The sequence below is a fragment of the Symsagittifera roscoffensis genome, chromosome 6, assembly GCF_963678635.1.
Source record: "Symsagittifera roscoffensis chromosome 6, txSymRosc1.1, whole genome shotgun sequence".
NCBI classification, from domain to species: Eukaryota; Metazoa; Xenacoelomorpha; order Acoela; family Convolutidae; genus Symsagittifera; species Symsagittifera roscoffensis.
Window position 1 is genome coordinate 22,974,626 of NC_087067.1, and position 20,217 is coordinate 22,994,842.

General features: G+C 41.1%; 1 protein-coding gene across 1 annotated transcript in view; it reads left to right on the forward strand.

The window, feature by feature from the left end:
- Positions 1–20,217, forward strand: part of LOC134848652 (sacsin-like) — a 20,257-nt gene continuing 40 nt past the window's right edge. The window contains exons 1-2 of the mRNA XM_063866169.1: positions 1–112; positions 18,586–20,169. Coding sequence (XP_063722239.1) covers positions 18,624–20,169 — 1,546 coding nt within the window. The 5' untranslated portion in view covers positions 1–112; positions 18,586–18,623. The remainder of the gene's footprint in view (positions 113–18,585; positions 20,170–20,217) is intronic.

Sequence of the window (20,217 nt, forward strand, 5' to 3'; positions counted from 1 at the left end):
GCAGGTCTCAAAAAGCAGCTCAGTTAAATAACTTCCTCTATACTTCGTTATCCTCAGTGTGTTCATAGTCAAATTAATTCCCTATATTATTTTTTGTTTAGCTATAACAAACGTAAGTAAAACAAAATCCGATTAATGCTCATTTTATACCCATATTCAGGGACTCGCAAAATTAATTGCCATAATATGGAGCACTGAAAATCAGGCGCGGATCTAGGATTTTCTTGAGGAGGGGAGGGGCGGATTGAGAAAAGTTTGACGAGGATTGACGAAAACAATGATTTATTTACAATAAGAAAATGAACAAAATTAAACAAAATTGAGTCTTCGATTTTTTGCGGCAAATCTGTCGATGACCTCTTCGACATTGATTTCTACATCTTTGTGAATGGAAATTAGCGCCAAATTTGAGAGTCGGTCCTCCTTCATGTTGGAGCGGAGGTAACTTTTTAGTAGTTTCATGCTCGAAAAAGAGCGCTCAGCAGTGCATACCGTCACTGGGAGGGTAGCACCAATCAGGAGCAAAGTAAAAATTACTGGCATTGTGGCTTTGTGACACACTCTGAGTGCAGCTGTAAAGGTTTCTGGGGTATCGGTGTACAGGGGGAAGTACCACATATTTTTCCAAACTTCGAACTCGCTGGGGAAGTCACCATCTGGAAGTATTCCTTCGTATAACTGGTCCAGATCATCAAAATCTTCCTCCTTTGCATCCTTCTCACTTATCCAACGGGGTAGCAGCTTGCACACTTGGGCACAAGAAGAAGCTGCTCCAACGAAGCGTTCCTTGAGATCCATCAGGACAAAGTCAAGAAAAGGCAAGTAAACGGTCTGTCTGAAGTGATCATAAGCCGATGATGCTACAGGAGGTCTGCCTCTTCTACCCTCTATTTGAATATCGTCCAGCTTTGCGGCGTCAGAATGGACTTTTTCGTAGCGGCCATTGCTTTCACCATCGCGCCATTGTTGAAAGAGGTGACGCAAGTTCCGGATGTGATCCATTGACTGAGGCAATTCTAGCGAAGGTCCCAGAAGAGCAATGCTAGTAGCTTTAGTCGCCCCCAGCAGGTGCTTCATAGACATCAGGGCAATCAAGAACTCTGACCGCATCATGCTAGCCAGATAAGCACGGCAGTCAGAAGCACACCTTTCCCCAGGCCAATTGCTGATGTCTTCTAGTGTAGCTTCAATGGAAGGCTTCAGCTGGATAAAAGTCAGAACAGCATCGTGTCGTTCAACCCATCGAGTGTCAGACATCTTTGGTCTAATGGAGTATGTCAGGAACTGGTATCTTTCCAGGTGCTGGGGGCCTAAAGTTCGCTTTTCTTGTTTTCCTTGTTTCGTCACAAGTTCGTATGGCCAGACTTGCAGTGGGGGTTTGTTGGGGTTGTCCAGCAGTGCAAACATGATTTCCCTGTTCATGTCCAGTGAGCTGAAGTTGTAGATGCCGACGTCAATGTAGGATGGAGAGTGTAGAGCTTGCCCAGAGAGCGGAGATATAGAACTAATTGATGAAAGAGATTCATCTTTAATGGTGGCTAAAGGAGCCAGTGGCTCTAAGAGCCTTGAAGGTCCAGGTATGGGCGTCTCAGGAGTGGATGATCCAGGGTTGTCAGGCTCAGGAGTGGTTGCAGTGGATGAAGGTGGTGACTTCTTGGGTCCACTGGTGAAGAAAGCCTTGAGCGTCTTGAAGCCAGAAGCCTTGGAGTCCTTGGGAGCAGTCCGCTTTGACATCTGGAAGGTTGAAGTTGAAGTCCAGGGTCCAATCCAGAGTGCATTGTGAAGTCCAGCGAAAAAGATTTTAGAATGAGCTAGGTAGTTTTGAACGGGGTATATATACTGCGAATGAGGCAGGTTGACAGGTACCTGTTAGCAGGTACCTGCCTCGAGTCAAAAAATGAGTCCAATTTGAGGCCTCAAAAAAGACGCATTTTCACACCTTGAATTTTCACACCTCAAAATTTTCTTTGATATAAAGGCCAAAGGCGCCCTTTGAAAAAAAATTAAGTGAATTGTTCAAAGGGGGGACTCTTTGGTAATTGTTACGGTCAAACTCCCGAGGGGGGGGGGGGGCGTCCAACACTAAAAAATCCGCCCCTGCTGAAAATAAATAATTGCCCTACTACTCAATTCAAAATAAATTATTTTTATTTTGGTGGGAAGAAAATAAATAATTACAATAATTGTTTTTTTTCGGAAAAATATAAATATTGCAACAATTGATCACAAGTCAACATGATTAGATGCCAGTTGAGATACAATTTTTGCGTCCCAAAATTTTTTGTTCACAAATAGGAACAATTCCGCTTCCAAGTGCATAGGCGACATGTTGTGCCGTAGATAGCCGACGTTCAAAATAACAGTATGCTTCGTTGCTTTTGGCGCCACGCTATTGGCTTGCCGCAGCCAAGCAATTATTTTAACAATAATTGTAATTGCTTCCCTAAATAATTGCCCTAACGATTGTCGAAAATAAATTATTCTAATTTCCAAACAACGAAAATAAATTATTTATCAAAAATAATTTCCCTACAATTATTTTTGCGGAACCCCTGCCCATATTTCGCCCAAATTTTTCCCTATCACAAATGTTAGTAATCGACTCTGAAGGCTCCCTTATGCTGTTAACCCTTGTCGAGGTCTGCGACTAATTATTCGACTTGGTCGGTCGGGCCGGTAAGTTCCGCGACCGAATATCTGAGGTAAAGATATTTCGCGCCTTCTAAGTGAAGTAACGCGAAGGAGGCGGAGCTTGTTTTAAAATTCTGCTGACTATCAACATCGGTACACAAAAAAACTGCTAAGTTCTCTCACAAGACTGCTCGCAAAGCCCTGAAGATTTCCGAAGGTGAAGCCCCATTTGCATCAAGGTTTCTTTGTGCCAAAATGAAAAATCGGTCCAATTTGTACCAAAATTATTCAACTCGGTTTCTGATTGGACGAATTCTGAGCCAAGGGGGTCTTATGCACAAAACGGCCCAAAATCAAAATCTTTGTAGCTTTAGCTAAAATTTATGCGGCAGAATTTGATTGGCTAATATGAGCCAATCAAATTCAAGCAATATGGTCAGGCATTTCAACCAAATGTTCCAGCAGAAAAAATAATAGCCGAATTTACCAAAAAAAAGAATCTTATTGTTGTCAAATTATTGTCAAATTATTGCAAAGCCGAATATTCTAAGCTCTTGGTTTGAAGTCAACGGTGGGCGCGCTTCGGGCGCGTTATCGCTTCGCGGCAATAACCGGCTCTAATTTTCGTATAGAGTCCTACTATATGTTGGCAAGCTTTCAACACGTAGGTGGCGGTCAGAATTATGCTGTTTAGTTTTCTGCTGCTTGAACAGAAAACTAAATTAATAATTTCTTGGCTGGGTGTTATGCATGCACTAAACGGCCCAAATTACGTATTTCTAAATCTTGATCATAAATCAATGTGATTCAATCTCATTGGTTAATTAGCCAATCAAAACAAACAACATGTGACATTTCATTTAAAATTTAAGGCATATAAGATTATGGGCCGAAATGACCAAAAAAATAAAACTTTTTTTTTGCCGGTGGAGCCATTTTACTGAGCTTTTCCCGTCTGGGCAAAATATCACAAATACATCACTTTATTTCATCAATTGACTCAAATAATAAAATAATTTCATGTTTTTTTTTGTAAAATTTTGCCCAGACGGGAACAGTTCAGTAAAATTGCTTCACTGGCTGTAAATTTACATCTATCTGGTCAATTCGGCCCATAATCTTATTTACCTTGAAACTTAAATGAAATGTCACAACATGTTATTTGTTTTGATTGGATCATTAACCAATGAGATTGAGTCACATTGACTTATGATCGAGATTTAGATATACGTAATTTGGGCCGTTTAGTGCATAACACCCAGCCAAGAATTTTTTAATTTAGTTTTCTGTTCAAGCAGCAAAAAACTAAACAGCATAATTGTGGTGTGGCCGCCAACAGAGCTTGCCAACAGATAATAGGACTCTATACAAAAATTAGAGCCGGTTATTGCCGCGAAGCGATAACGCGTGCGAAGCGTGCCCACCGTCGACCTCAAAACAAGAGCGTAGTATATTCGGCTTTGTAGTCGTTGGCCAATTGGGAGGCATAGCAAAAAGCAGCGCGATCCAAGGGCAGATTGGGTCCAAAGGCAGAAAAACCAAAAAACATCAACTTTTATTGGTCTATAAGGGCTTGATAAAAACAATTTTTAGAATCGTCAATAATACCAAGATGTATTAAATAAAATGTTGTTTAAAATTTTTTACCAACTCGATTAAATTACTCAAACTATGCATAAAATGTTAGTTTCTCTGGTAATATTGACAATTCTTATAGTTAATTCACCGATTAGCTGTTAAAAATTATTAGCCCATTCAAGGGTCTAGGACTATAAGCCGACGAGACTTCAAGCCGAAGGGACTTCAAGCCGAAATTGCAGCATTACAAGCACATCAAAACGCTCAATTTTCATCAGTAGAAAAATGTTTTTCAAAAATTTAGGCAATTTTAGTTCAGGATTTTGAAGTGTATAAAAACACATGAAAAAACTATCAGTATTGTTTTAATTTTTAATATTCCTAAGCATCAATTAGAGACTTAAAAATTATGAAAAAAGCCAAAAACTTGTTAAGAGAGCTCATAAAATTGAGAAATTCTTCAAAACAGTTTTCAAAGTAATCATGTTTTATAAGTTTTTTGACAAAAAAATTCGGCTTGAAGTTCCTAATTATGCGATTTGGCTTGAAGTCCCGTCGGCTTGATACCCGGTACCCCCATTCAAAAGTTCGTTTAAAACTGTGGTCCGTCACTCGAAGTATACTTCAAGTGGGTAAACACAAAAAGAAAACTGGGTGCCAGACATAAAGCCGACGGGAATTCGAGCCGAACCGTAAAATTAGGGATTTCAAGCCAATCATTTTGTCCAAAGTTCGAAAAAATGATTAATTTGAAAACGATTTTTAAGATGTTTTCAATTTCATGAGCTTTGTAGAAATTATTAGTTTTTTCATAATTTCTAGAACTCTAATTGTTCCGACTTTCGAAGAAAAGAGGATATTTTTACGCTTGAGGTGGTTTTTTTAATCAATCACTTTTCGGTGATTGAAAAGATATTATACCATTGATCATTTTTGCAAAGTTCTGGGAGTTTGATAGTTGCCAATTTGGTCATGCTCTGGACTAAGTTATTTGCGCTTTGAAGATTTTTTCATAATGCTGAAGGCGTAATGCGAACTATTTATGGGGCAGTACAGTAGTTCATAAGTACCACAGCCAAAAAATGAAGTGTTGTTGGAAATTTTTGTTTGAATACTGTCTTAACTCATCCTAAATCACTGACAAGCAACTCAATTCAAATGGACGGAAAACACAATCGGCCATTTTAATTGATGCCGCCTGTTAAACAAAACAATCCCCACGCGGCCTCATATTTCAGAAACAAAAGATGAAAGAATATTTCCTCATATTTCAGATTAAAAAAAAACAATTAACTCAGCAATTTTTTTCCGTTCAGTATCCGTCCAAAAAATAATAAAATTCCCGCAAAAATGCCAAAAATTCACAAACAGAATTCGCAATGTTCAAATATCCTCAATTTTGGCACTGCTAAATACAATTTCTAGTTCGGCACTGATGAGCTTCGGCAATGTTGAACGCACCCTTAGTGCGTGAAGAAATATCCCGCACAACAATGAAACAGTGTTGTGAACAACCGTACATTCTCCCCCCGCCTCTTGAATGGCCTACCGTAGAATGCCCTTCGCAATCATTTATTAATTCTGAAAAAATGTTTTGTATAAAATCTGTATTTCATACAAACGCGCAACTACAAATGGTTTAACATTTTTTTTGTGGGATTGCATTTGTATGCTATTAACTGGCCAAAATAATGTTTTATTTCATATTTCCTAAAACGGTTAATTTTGAACGAATCTAGGCTATACTCAAAATTAGTTTATGTAAAATCCGTATTTTCTACCATTAAATCGATATTGGAGAGATTGCACGGTTAATTCCATTATTGAAGGGTTTTTCATGCAATTAATTGATGCATTTCAAAATCCGCCGAACCTAACCATCTGAAGGAACTCTTAATTGATATGTTGAAAACTTATTATGAATTGAACTTGCCAAAATTTTTGACGACAAACATTTCACTGATGAAAGCTAAGCGTTTCGAGGTTCTTGTAAATTTTAAACTTCGGCTTGAAGTCCCTTCGCCTTGAAGTCTTGTCGGCCTGCTGTTCTAGTCCCAGGAAATCTTGGTTATCATTTTTTTGTTAGATTTGCTTCTAAGGTTTTCTTTAAAATGAAATTATCAAAAAGATCAATTAACTGGCATACTTGGAGAACTTACATTTCGACTAACTTATCTGTCTGACTTTGTATAGGGCCAATGGTAGTTTTTTTTGCGACCATACTTTTAAACGAGGCTTACAGAACGGGTACCAATTAATTTTTTTTGGTACTAACGCGATTGATTGTTCAATTTGGTACAAATGAGACTGATTTTTTTTGGGAAACTTGAACGTCCAACGACTGCCACTTCATCGGTATTGAATAGTTGTTGGTAAAGAAAATTGTAGGTCCCGCTTTTGAAATGGTTTACATAAACATATTTAACGTAAGCATAAATTAAGTAAACTTATTCCACATTAATTAATTTGTTCAATTATTACACGCGAAATACATGAGGGAGCTGTTTATCATAAAAGCTTATTTCTTGGGACCACTGCATCATTTTAGCACCTAATCTAATTTCATGATTATAACGCTTGAGTTTTTCTTTGTTTTCTTTTTCCAAAAACTAATCGATATGGATTATAAGGGGCAGTCGGAACATTCAGGGCTTTGTACGGTTGATTCCGTTGTTGAAGAAATTTTTTTATGCGCCTAATTTAAGCACTTTAAAATCCGCCTGATCTATGTAATTGATAGAAATCTTAACTGGTGTATTGTTATTTTCAAAATTTATTATGAATTGAGCTTCCCTAATTTTTTGAAAATAAACATTTTACTGATGAAAATTTAGCGTATCGAAGTTCTTGTAAAGTTTAAATTTCGGCTAAAATGAAATTATCAAAAAGATCAATTCACTGGCAAACTGAGAGAAACTACCTTTCGACTAACATATCTGTATGATTATTTTTTTTGTTCCAACGCGATTGATTTTCTTTTCTAATTTTGTACAAATGAGACCGATTTTTCTTTTTGGTACATGTGAATGCCCATCGACTGCCACTTCATCCGTAACGAATAGTTGTTGGTAAAGAAAACTGTTGGTTCCCCTTTTTACTGGTTCACATAAACAAATTTAACGTAAACATAAACGCACCAACAACATTAATGGGAAGCAGTCGAAATAATTAGTTTTTCAATTTTTGTTTTTTGTGCGTGGGTTGATACGAAGAGTCAGACGAAAGTTTAGATAACTAGTAAATTAGGCATAATCTAATACAATTGCATTGAACTGCGAACCAAAAAAAAATTAAAACATCCAAAGAAGTTTCTCTCCGTGTTCTGTGGTCGGATCAAAAAAGCGTTCTTTACGCTTTTGATTAACAAGCGTTATCAAAGCGGAATATAGACTTTTCGGGTTAAAAACTTGTGTAATAGAATCAGATTTTTCATGGCAATGAATTGGTTTTCATTCCTGGCCAATTAAAATAAATTGAAACAAGTAAACATGAGACATTAATTTTTTTCCATATGTTTTGATTTTCCAACAAATCGTTTTTGACGAATTTGTTAAACAGTGTTAAAAATATTGATGGCTTGAGCTCAAATTTTGATATATTCAAGAAGGCATAAAATTTTTTTCTTAAAAACTATTGTTTCTATCGCCAAAAATTAAGCGATAAAACAAACTACACCAAGCATAAATATTCCGTTTTCTTCGAAAGTCAGAATGATAAATCTCTGCTTAAGCGTTATATCATGAGTTAAGTGTCCCAAACTGGCAAGCTTTAAGCCCCCATAACTTTACAAAAAAAGAATCAGCGATGAAATATCATTTAAATTCTGAGCTTTTCCAGTTCTATATAAATATCCCGTCAATATTTTCTAGTTGAAAAATCCAATTTTGTCCAAGGAACAAAAACACCGCAAGCACAAATTTTCTCACTTTTTTCGGAAGATGGAACAAAAACATGATTAGTACGAAATTAATACGATCAATTAGCTTGCCTCAGTGTAGTTTGGAACGATTTTGTAGTGCGGAATAATGTGCCATACATAAATGCAACGCGTTGCAGTTTCAGAGTCATAATTGAAATATTCACAGACAGCATAAATTAGTCCTGAGCAAAGCACAACTAGCAATATTCAAGCCACCCCTTTTTTGCGTAAACAACTTTATTCACAAGCTGATCTCTATTTTTGATATCTCTTTTTTCAGCACGTTGCAAGTTTAACAGTGCCTATAGTTAATGCGTTCCTTGATGTACAGTTTAAAAAGTTCATGTAAAATTGTTTCGTAGGCTTAATTGATTTCGGCCCAATTTTTGTCGGTTTTTTGCCGGGTGTGTTTTTTAGAAGTTCTCTACAATTGATTATTAAATTCAATTCAAAGAGAAATTTACGATGAAAGGTTGTTTTCACACACGTTTTTTTACACGCGTTATACACACGCTAAAACCCTCAGTTCAAAAAGAAAAATCTTTTAAGCTAGTTTTTGTTTGATTTTTTTAAAAATTCGTTTTCAGTTTTCTTTCGAGTGCAAGGTTTCTGATTATAATTTCAAAATCAGTCAACCATCCGGCGCATTAGTCGTAGAGGTAACACGCCTGCCTGGTGTCAATCCGATCTGTTTTTGAAAACTTTTTTTTGTCGGCGTGATTCCCGTAGCCCAATTTTTTTAGCGTTCTTTCAAGTTGTAATAACACGATGCTTGAGACGACAAAGGTCTGGAGTTCGATTCCAGTTTGGACCTGTTTCTTTGCAAATTGAAAACTTTCGGCTATTTTAGATGTTCGTGCCTGCTTATATTTGCCGACTTAGTTCCCGCAGAAAAGAGTTTTTTGAAAGTTCGACTTCATCTTAGCATTCGGAAAGCCGTTTACGAAGTTTTTAACGGTGGAGGTAATTTTGTTCCAGATAATTTGGGCTTAGCAAATTTTTTAAACAAAAATGGGTTTTTTGAGTTTTTTCAGTGTTTTTTTTATTTGATTTCAATCATAGTCATTCACTCTTGAATCGCAATTGGTGCAAAGCTCAGTTTCGTCTCTGTGTCAAATTTTTTGTTTAAAACTACTAATTTGTTCATCAGAATTTTGCTATAAAATAAAAGCCACCCCAAGCATAAATGTTCTGCACTTTCTTCGAAATTCAGACCAACAATTGAGCTTAAAATTCGTTTCAAGTTGAATAGAGACAGGTTAACTGATCCATCAGTGACCCAAAGTTTGTAAAAATGTATTTTGACAATTTCAACAAAATTGGAAAGTTTATCATGTTTTTCAAAAGCTTACCACTTCTTTAACAAAACCAATATCAGTTACATTAAAGGACCATGAGAACATTCAGGTTTGCGCTTTACATTAATCAGTCTTGTTCAGCATTATAAACAAACTCATTTGGCCATACTGTTTTTGAAACCCCCATTACTTTACTAAAATTGATATCCGGTATAATATCTACCAGTTTTGAACTCAATTTCTTGATATCTTTCACGTGGTTCAAAATGTTCCCGCTGAAATGGTTTCGATCGTGTCAAAATTGGTCAGAAAAAGCAAATCAAATGATCGTTGAATAACTTCAAAAATCGGAGTCAAAAAACTAACCGCGACCCTGGATGATTTACTGTCCTTCCATAACTTGTTTTAAATTATTTTGTTTCAATTGATATAGTTTTTATAAGAACATGAAGGATAAAAATCAAAAGCGGTTCAGCTTTGAAGAAAAAACATTTTGATAAGAACTATAAAAATATTTTGCATAGGAAAACATCGCATATTTTTTGGATAACCCTCCTTCAATTTAATTTGAAAGGTGTATGATCCAAATTAATCCACCACCCATGCGTTGAGCATAATAGAAAGATCGGAAAGCGCGCATGAATATGACCACCATTGCACGAATATTTTACGTCATTGAATGATACCTGTGAGATGGCACCCGTTCAGAGAACCACAGCTGAAACAGTTTTTTTTTTTACATTCGGAACTGTAAACGTGTGGAATTCACAATATCTCTAGGCCGACCTCTCACTCTGTTCCGCGTCGCCGCAATATGTTTCCCTTTAGCACTGGGTCGGTGGGGCAACCAAATCCCAGTACTGTTCACAATCCCAAAAGGGTTGATTTGGTGGATAGCCGTTCTGTATCGTATTATGCTGCTCGCCCCTTGTTTGTGCTCTTTCGACTGTATCTCGCTCGCAATCAATAGTCAATCGCAACAACAATTCCAATAATAATAATGAATTAAGAAATAATCAATCCAAATACAGAATAGCCTATAAGTGGCTGGAACATAAATTAATCATTCAACCAAAGGAATGGGTCCGCGATTACTATTATTCAACCAACTGCCTCCTGCAGTTCAATTAACGCCTCACTAATATCTAATGTTCTCCTCGAGAACTTCTATCAATTATCAATCGTTCGACAACGATTCCGCTATCCTCTAGATAGCCTAACTTACTTCACTAACTAATCTACTTTAACTTTCAACGAGTAACTTAACTCGTTCTCAATAACTCTGAGATACGACTCGTTAACAATTAACTCCCCATCGTTCTGACGCCTAAAGGCCGTTCCGCAACATCCGTGCCTTATGTCTATTTACTCTTAGTTTTAGTTAGAGATCCGTCATTCCGTATAAGTCTTAACATTTACCTATATGCCTCCTACGCAGCGTTCCAGTTCATAAATCCCGCATGATCACATTAATTTAAATGCCAAGTTCAAAATGCCAATCAAAGCTATGCTAAACAAATAACAAGTGCAACTTCAACTTAATTCAAGCTATGTTTACATATCCAAATACCCAAGGACTTTATTTAATTATCCCGCATCTTTTCCTTTCTCCCATGACTAGGATAAATTCCCAATGAACTTAATTTCCTAATTATCGCAATCCAAAAATTCCAATACATAACCCATTCAAATTTCAATCTAATCGACCTTCAGGGTAAGCCGTTCCCTCAACTGGGGTCCAATTGAGCCAATAAAACATTCCCCAGAAGCCAATGGAATATCCAGTACATTTCTAATATTTATGTTAATTAATTCCCTATTCCCTCTGTCATATTGCCAAATTAATATGTGACTACTTTTCTGTGCCATTGACGCATTTCTATTAATAGTTCATTCGCCAAGTCAAAATTTAACCCAATGTTTATTTAACTAACTCGTATTAAATCCAACAATATACCACTATACATTAAGCCAAGATATTCCATCGAATTCCAGGAAATGCCTAACTAATTTCCTATGCACGCAAATTGTCACACAGTAGGGTCATCATCCTAATATACGATAGACCATGTCACTATCTACCATCCCTCCAAGTTTCAGCTCCCTAGGGTCATTGGGGGTCGAGGAGTAGCCTCCGGGAGTCGTGGGGGGGTTTGTTTGTTTAAGGCATAAATCGGGCCGGGGTGACCTTGAGGTTCCGAAACTTCAAACTTAAGCTTCCCTCATCCAGGGCTACCACATATATAAAAATGAGCTCAATCGGACCAGTAGTTAAGGATTTCCGGTGGGGCCATTTGCACTTCCGGGAACCGTTATCACCCGGCCCCAGGGGGTCAAGCGGGTCCGGCGCTTTGCATGCCCGGGTCAAATCATCTTTAGTATCACTCCATTAAATTTCATAACGTTCGCCCTTATAGTTCCCGAGTTGGGGGGGGGGGGGTTGGCGGGAGCTATTGCATTCACTATTTTCACTAAAGAGGGGGATTAATCCCACGAACTTAATTAAACACGAGTTTAATTCAATCTTAACTTAACCACTCTATTATTTACCGATCTTTACCAGACGCTATCAACGAATCAGCTCTACTACTACTTAGTTTGCATGTTCAAGGTTCAAAGAAAAAGCCATGTACGTTATACAGTAGAATTACCGATTCTACAGTCTTCCCTTCTAGTCTATTATTCTCCCGAATAATGAAAAAGTAACTCGTAAAAAGCCTAAGGTTAACTTACATAACGCTTCGCTCCGCTACGCCGTACTCTCGTCTTAATTTAGTTTCCACCCTTTAAATTAATATCCTTAAAGATCGCGGACCCATCAGTTAGTCCCCATAAAACAAACAATGATATAGCACAATGATTAACATAAGAGGGGACGTAACTGAAATTAATTTTACTCTTCCTGGTACGATCCAACCCTTTCACAATCATAATAATCACTATCAAATGTCCGCACAACAGTTCGGGTGGACTCGCACTCAAGTTAAATAAGCACCATATAATGAGATCAAGAAAAGAGTTTAGTAAACTAAGGTAAGTTTTAACTCACAAAATCGTCGATTCCAAACCTCACAGGTTGTCTCCTAACTCGAGTTGGTCGACCGCCATCATCTGCAGTGCCATTATCCATCACAGGTTCAGCTTCCACCGCATCTCCCGGAGGTATGCCTTCCTCCTCACTTGGTAGATTCGCTGGCTCCTCTTCCCTTCTGGCCTCGAGCTCCGTCGCATCGTACGTCTCAATCGCATCTTCTTCACTCCTAGCCACTTCTCGCATCCGAGGTGGGTCAACAAAATGTTCGGGCATCACCCTGTTTCGCACATTTTGCCCGGGTGGATTCACTGGTGGCTCTTCCGCTCGATTCCTCACAGGCAACAATCTCACTGGTCCATCTCGTGGGCCTGGGTCATGACTAAAACCCTCCCGGTTGTTCTGCCATAACAACTCATCTTCATCACGCATCTCCCGGTCATCGAAAAAGTTAACCGACCGATAGGGTGCCGGTCGCTTACTTGCTGTGGCCTCCTCTGACTGGATCGTCTCTTCTTTGACTCGTTTCAGCTTGTTGAAATGCAGGAACTTCACTTTGCTCGGAGTTGATTCCTTCGCAACTTTGTAGTTCACTTCCGACATTCTCGCCAGTACAACATAAGGTCCTTCCCACGGATCGAAGTGCTTCTTCGACTTGAACTTTTCCTTCGCCCACACCCATACTTTATCGCCAGCTGTATAGGGTTCACCATGAACTTTCTTTCAGTACTGATCCTCCTGTCTTCGTTGATCCGTCCCTACGAGTTCTCTCGCACTGCTATGAGCATCTCTGAAAAGTTCATCCAGTTCCTCTGCAAAGCCATCCTTCGTCAATACTTCATCGTGGGGTTTCGCGTAGAAGAGGTCAATGGGATACTGGCATTCCTGTCCGTGAACCAAACTAAAAGGCGTAGCTCCCGTCGTTCGATGAGTCGTCGTGTTATACACAAAGCCCAGATACGGCAACATCGTATCCCACGTCTTTGGGTTCTCTGCACAATACTTCGAAATCACCTTCGCCATCTTGTCGTTGTATCGACCCGTCAGTTCTCTGCCTTCAGGTTTGTAGGGTAAAGTCGCAGTTATGTCAATTCCCAAGAGCCGACACATCGTCTTGATCAGTTCGCTGCCAAAGACTTTTCCTTGGTCCGTACGTAAAGCATTGGGAGTTCCAAACTTCAGTACCCAATGTTCCACAATTGCTTGAGCCACGTCTGATGCATCTGTAGATACGAGAGGGACCGTTATCGCATACATTGTGAACAAATCCGTCATCACTAGCACATGCCTCGCCTTCGTCTGAGTTGCCATCGTCATTGGACCAAGTACATCCACTGCCACTGTGTTGAATCTGATTCCGGGATCAAACGGAGCTTGAACCGCAGCTCGCTTTCTCTTCCCGCTGACATTATGTGCACCCTGGCTTAAGCACCACTGGACTTTTCTTTCGACATCCGTCCTCATCGTCGGCCACCAATATCGTCGTCGTATCTTCGCTAACATCTTCTCGGTCGCAAGTTGTCCTCCCCCAGTTTCCATCGAGTCAAACCGTCCGAGGATCTCCTTTCGTCCCGCTGCTGGAACAACCGTCAAAAGTGTCGGCTTTGACCCATCTCTCTGGAACCATTTCTTGTAGAGTATTCCACCTCGAATACTCAGCTCATCCCATCTCGACCAGTATGCTAGTGCCTCAGGTCCGTACTGAATTGCCTGTCCCTTCGGAATAAGATTCGTTCCCAAAGAAGGCATATCGCTCGTCTCGTCTGCTGTTTCCGCCCAATAGAATACTTGCGCAATCGCTTCGTCTTCTTTCTGCATCGTCGCAATTTCTTCTTTCGTTCGTTCCCATCGAATCGCATCGCCGTCGTCCTCATCGCCCATTTTTGTCTCTTGAACCACCGCAACTCTCTCTGATCGGCCTCCGCCACGAGTCAATCCCAATGCCTCATCCAAGGAAACAGGCTTTGGGCATCCATACATTTCATCTTCTTCAGCTTCGTTCTCTTGAACCACATTTACACTGTGATCGTCATAACTAGTCGGCCATCCTTCTAAGATTTCATCAGGAGACTCTACTGCCGCTGTTATCTTCGCAATCAACCTCTTCCGCATGTCCGTTCTCGGAATATCTTTTCCCTTAATCCGCCCGCCCGGATCATGTGGCAGAGAGGGCATCCGTTCCGGAGAATACCGTTGATTCACGTGCCGGATTGGCACCATTGAACCCTCTCTCGTCCCTGTCCACAAGAAGTCTTCTCCACGACTGAACATCAAAGAGCACTGATACTCTTTCATCGATCGAAGTCCAAGAACCATCTCCGCTTTCAGTTTCGGGACCACAAGAGCTTCGATGTCTTCATCAATATCGCCCAACTTGAAGCGAGTTGTGACGACTCCATCGACCGCCATCACTTGTCCGTCTGCTGTCTCCAGTCGACCAGCGTAACGTTCCATCGTAGGTGTTTCCACCATTCTCCGAGCAACATCTGTCCTTATGAGGTCAGTTGTGGCTCCGGTATCAAGCAGCACCTCCACATGGGTTCCTCCTATGCGAGCATTGACGACTGCCCCGCGTGGTTCGTTCACATCATGACTAATCCCAACACGCTCGATGCGCATTCGCGAATTCTGTTTCGTCTCCAACTTTGGGTCGTTCTCTCTGATCCTGGGTAGTCGTTCCAATATCGATAGAACTTGTTCCTGCTCCATTATCTTCTCGCTCTGCCTTTCTTCGTCATCAATCGCATTCGTATCGTAACGCTGGCATGACTGAGTTCCTGTAGCTTGCGTTCGCCTTTCCGCCTGCTGTTTCTTGAATTCGGCCGGGACAAATCCTCCTTCGAACTCCCCTACTGTCCCGGCCCTTGGTAGTTTAAATGGTTCGCACTTCTTTGGGGACATCCTTTCGCAATGTGGCCCACCTGACCACAATTAAAACAAGCACCCTGAGTCCATGGAGTCCTCAAGCCGTATCGTCCAGCGCCATTTTCTGCACTGTTCTGACTGTTTCCTCCCGCTTCAAATGACTGCCGTGACTTTGGTGCCGCTTCATCTCGGGGCAAGCCCTCGTACTGGGGAGCCGGGGAAAAAGAAGTTACTAACTTGCTCATCATAGATGTCATGCTCTGCATCTGGGTCGTCATATTCTGTATCTGGGAGTTTTGCGAGTGCATCTGCGTCAACAGCTCGTCATGCCTGGAGTTTTGCGTCTCCACATGTTTCGCCAGCTGATTCTGGCGCGCCCCCTGCATCTGCATCTGCTGAGTGAGCTGGTCTAACCGCTGATCTGTACTTTTCTGCCATCTCGTGAAGTCCGTCCGCAAGTGCTGAGCCCCGTCTGCCTGCACTTCGCCTCCAATAACTCCGGATTCTATCTCTGGAATATCGTGCATTTCCCGAACAGCATTTGGACGTCTTCGGTTACGCAGTCTGGCTGTCCTACTAGCCATCTCTAGTGCTTGGGCTCGAGCCACGGCTTGACCAAAACTATCGAAATCTTCGCGTAGGAGCAACTCCTGTAGATCCGCATCGAATATCCCATCGATGAACTGCTCGCGATTCATATCGTCTCGAATCTGCACTGGCATATTTGCATTCGCCACTTCACCCACTGATCGCACTCGCCGGGAGAACTCCCTCAGATCCTCCCTTTCGCCCTGAATGAGGCTTTTGAATTCAGCCCTCGCAGTCGATCGTGTCTGAAACGGCATCATCCTCTGATCGAGCTCGGCCAGCATTCTGCCTAAAGTTGGCTCATCGAACCCTTCCACTTCCTCTCGAAAGTGAGCTGGCATACTGGTGAACTCATCCAATGCCCAGCCCGTCAAGCAAGTGGGCAAAACCATCCTCGCCTGCTCATCGTCCCATCGATTGGCGTCTGCTATCCAGGCGAAGTGTTTCCTCCAGTCTCGCCAGTTCTGATAACTGCTCGAGGGAAACCGATCTGGTCGTATCGTTCCAAATCCAAACACTCCCTGCTGTCGATCAAGAGCATTCGCCGCAGCCACCGCAGCCTCCGCCATGAGCTGTCTTTCCTGATCGTTCATCGCCATCGCAACTGTTTCGTCGATCGTCCGCTCTTCTCGTATTCGCACAAATCGTCGTTGCAACTACAATCCAGGATAGCGCCCACCCAGGAGCGCCACTGTAAACGTGTGGAATTCACAATATCTCTAGGCCGACCTCTCACTCTGTTCCGCGTCGCCGCAATATGTTTCCCTTTAGCACTGGGTCGGTGGGGCAACCAAATCCCAGTACTGTTTACAATCCCAAAAGGGTTGATTTGGTGGATAGACGTTCTGTATCGTATTATGCTGCTCGCCCCTTGTTTGTGCTCTTTCGACTGTATCTCGCTCGCAATCAATAGTCAATCGCAACAACAATTCCAATAATAATAATGAATTAAGAAATAATCAATCCAAATACAGAATAGCCTATAAGTGGCTGGAACATAAATTAATCATTCAACCAAAGGAATGGGTCCGCGATTACTATTATTCAACCAACTGCCTCCTGCAGTTCAATTAACGCCTCACTAATATCTAATGTTCTCCTCGAGAACTTCTATCAATTATCAATCGTTCGACAACGATTCCGCTATCCTCTAGATAGCCTAACTTACTTCACTAACTAATCTACTTTAACTTTCAACGAGTAACTTAACTCGTTCTCAATAACTCTGAGATACGACTCGTTAACAATTAACTCCCCATCGTTCTGACGCCTAAAGGCCGTTCCGCAACATCCGTGCCTTATGTCTATTTACTCTTAGTTTTAGTTAGAGATCCGTCATTCCGTATAAGTCTTAACATTTACCTATATGCCTCCTACGCAGCGTTCCAGTTCATAAATCCCGCATGATCACATTAATTTAAATGCCAAGTTCAAAATGCCAATCAAAGCTATGCTAAACAAATAACAAGTGCAACTTCAACTTAATTCAAGCTATGTTTACATATCCAAATACCCAAGGACTTTATTTAATTATCCCGCATCTTTTCCTTTCTCCCATGACTAGGATAAATTCCCAATGAACTTAATTTCCTAATTATCGCAATCCAAAAATTCCAATACATAACCCATTCAAATTTCAATCTAATCGACCTTCAGGGTAAGCCGTTCCCTCAACTGGGGTCCAATTGAGCCAATAAAACATTCCCCAGAAGCCAATGGAATATCCAGTACATTTCTAATATTTATGTTAATTAATTCCCTATTCCCTCTGTCATATTGCCAAATTAATATGTGACTACTTTTCTGTGCCATTGACGCATTTCTATTAATAGTTCATTCGCCAAGTCAAAATTTAACCCAATGTTTATTTAACTAACTCGTATTAAATCCAACAATATACCACTATACATTAAGCCAAGATATTCCATCGAATTCCAGGAAATGCCTAACTAATTTCCTATGCACGCAAATTGTCACCCAGTAGGGTCATCATCCTAATATACGATAGACCATGTCACTATCTACCATCCCTCCAAGTTTCAGCTCCCTAGGGTCATTGGGGGTCGAGGAGTAGCCTCCGGGAGTCGTGGGGGGGGGGGTTTGTTTGTTTAAGGCATAAATCGGGCCGGGGTGACCTTGAGGTTCCGAAACTTCAAACTTAAGCTTCCCTCATCCAGGGCTACCACATATATAAAAATGAGCTCAATCGGACCAGTAGTTAAGGATTTCCGGTGGGGCCATTTGCACTTCCGGGAACCGTTATCACCCGGCCCCAGGGGGTCAAGCGGGTCCGGCGCTTTGCATGCCCGGGTCAAATCATCTTTAGTATCACTCCATTAAATTTCATAACGTTCGCCCTTATAGTTCCCGAGTTGGGGGGGGGGGGGGGGTTGGCGGGAGCTATTGCATTCACTATTTTCACTAAAGAGGGGGATTAATCCCACGAACTTAATTAAACACGAGTTTAATTCAATCTTAACTTAACCACTCTATTATTTACCGATCTTTACCAGACGCTATCAACGAATCAGCTCTACTACTACTTAGTTTGCATGTTCAAGGTTCAATGAAAAAGCCATGTACGTTATACAGTAGAATTACCGATTCTACAGGAACAATATGAAAGCTTCAAACTCTTATAGCAAAAATAGTTCATGAAAAATGTTTCATTTTAGAAACTTCAATCATTGTGAATCGAAACTCCTTTTCGGTGATGGATTCTGACGAGGATCTAGCCGGGGAGGGAACGGAGTTTGGACAAAGAGAACCCCTGACTCGCAGAATTCGAACCCTCCTTAAAGACTACGCAGATGGTCTCCCAGTTCCAAAGGAGCTCATACAAAATGCAGATGATGCTCAGGCAACTGAAGCTTGTCTAATGCTTGACTTGCGAACCCACACAACTGAGCAACTCATTAACGATAAACTAGCCCAATTCCAAGGACCAGCGCTTGTCTTCTGGGACAACAAGCCTTTCCAGGATGCAGACTTTGAGAATTTGTGTGAGTTTGGCGGTGAGACGAAGCTGGATGACCGCAAGAAAGTTGGCAAGTTTGGACTGGGTTTCAACTCTGTGTACAACTTGACTGACCTACCTCAATTCGTGAGTAAGACTTCCCTCTGCTTACTTGATCCCCATGAGAAATTTCTGCGAGGTAAAAGAGGGGCCAGGTATGACTTGACTGCAATTCGCGAAAAAAACGGAAAGCACATTGCTGATTCCATGATCGGTCAGCTGAAACCATTCGATGGACTTTTTGGATTTTCGGTTGACAAAATAAAGAGCGGAGAAGTTTTTGAGGGCACCATCTTTCGATTTCCACTAAGAACCGAAGATCATGCCAAATGGAGTAAAATATGCGATGAACCGTACACCATAGAGAGTGCAATGGAGCTGATTGAAATGACAAAAGGCTCTTCGGATCTGTTTCTTATCTTCCTGCAGTTCGTTAACAAATTTGAGATCTGTTTGAAACGAGATCAGGGAACTGAAGTTCTGTCGAATTTTGGCCGTAATTTTCTGGACTCCAATGACATCGGAGCTCGCGTTCTTTTCAAACTTGAAGACAAGTTTAAGTCATCATACAAGATCCAAATTCAAGATAATCAAAAAAGCCAAAGCTACCAATGGGATATTTTTGTGACTGCGCCAGGCAAAAAGTCATCAGACGGAACCAGGTGTGTGGGATCTATTGCTTTTCCTTCACATGATTTGGACTTGAGGAAAAACTGCCAGGTTCGAATTCTGTTCTGTTTCCTACCTCTGCCCCACCCTCAAGACACTGGACTGCCGTTTCTGGTGAACGGGACGTTTGCGGTGACTTCTTCTAGACGCTACCTGGAGCTGAACTCGGCGGACGACAAGTCGGCTGATAAGTCAAGTGATGGATCTTGGAACCGAGACATCCTGCAGTTGGGTGCCGCTGAAAGTCTTTGCACAGCTGTACTCACCAGGAGCTGTACCCACTCTCAGGAACATCTTTTTCATCTGTTTCCAAAAATGTCCAACGATGCAGACCCGCTTTGCAAAATGGTGATGGAAACATTCTACACGCGAATTGCTTCCGATCCTTTGCTCACTGTATTCTGTTGTCCGAACTCGTTGAACTTAGTTGCTCTTTGCAACACGAAAGTGTTCCTTATATCTGATGATATTCCTGATAATATAAGACAAAGTCTTTCGACTTGCTCGGCAGTACTGAAACCAGAAACTTTGAATGGAGCAATCTACCTTGTGTTGCCGCCCAAAATATTAGAATGTCTGCGATTATTCGCCTCTGGTTTCTTCAAAGAAAAAGAAAAGTCTT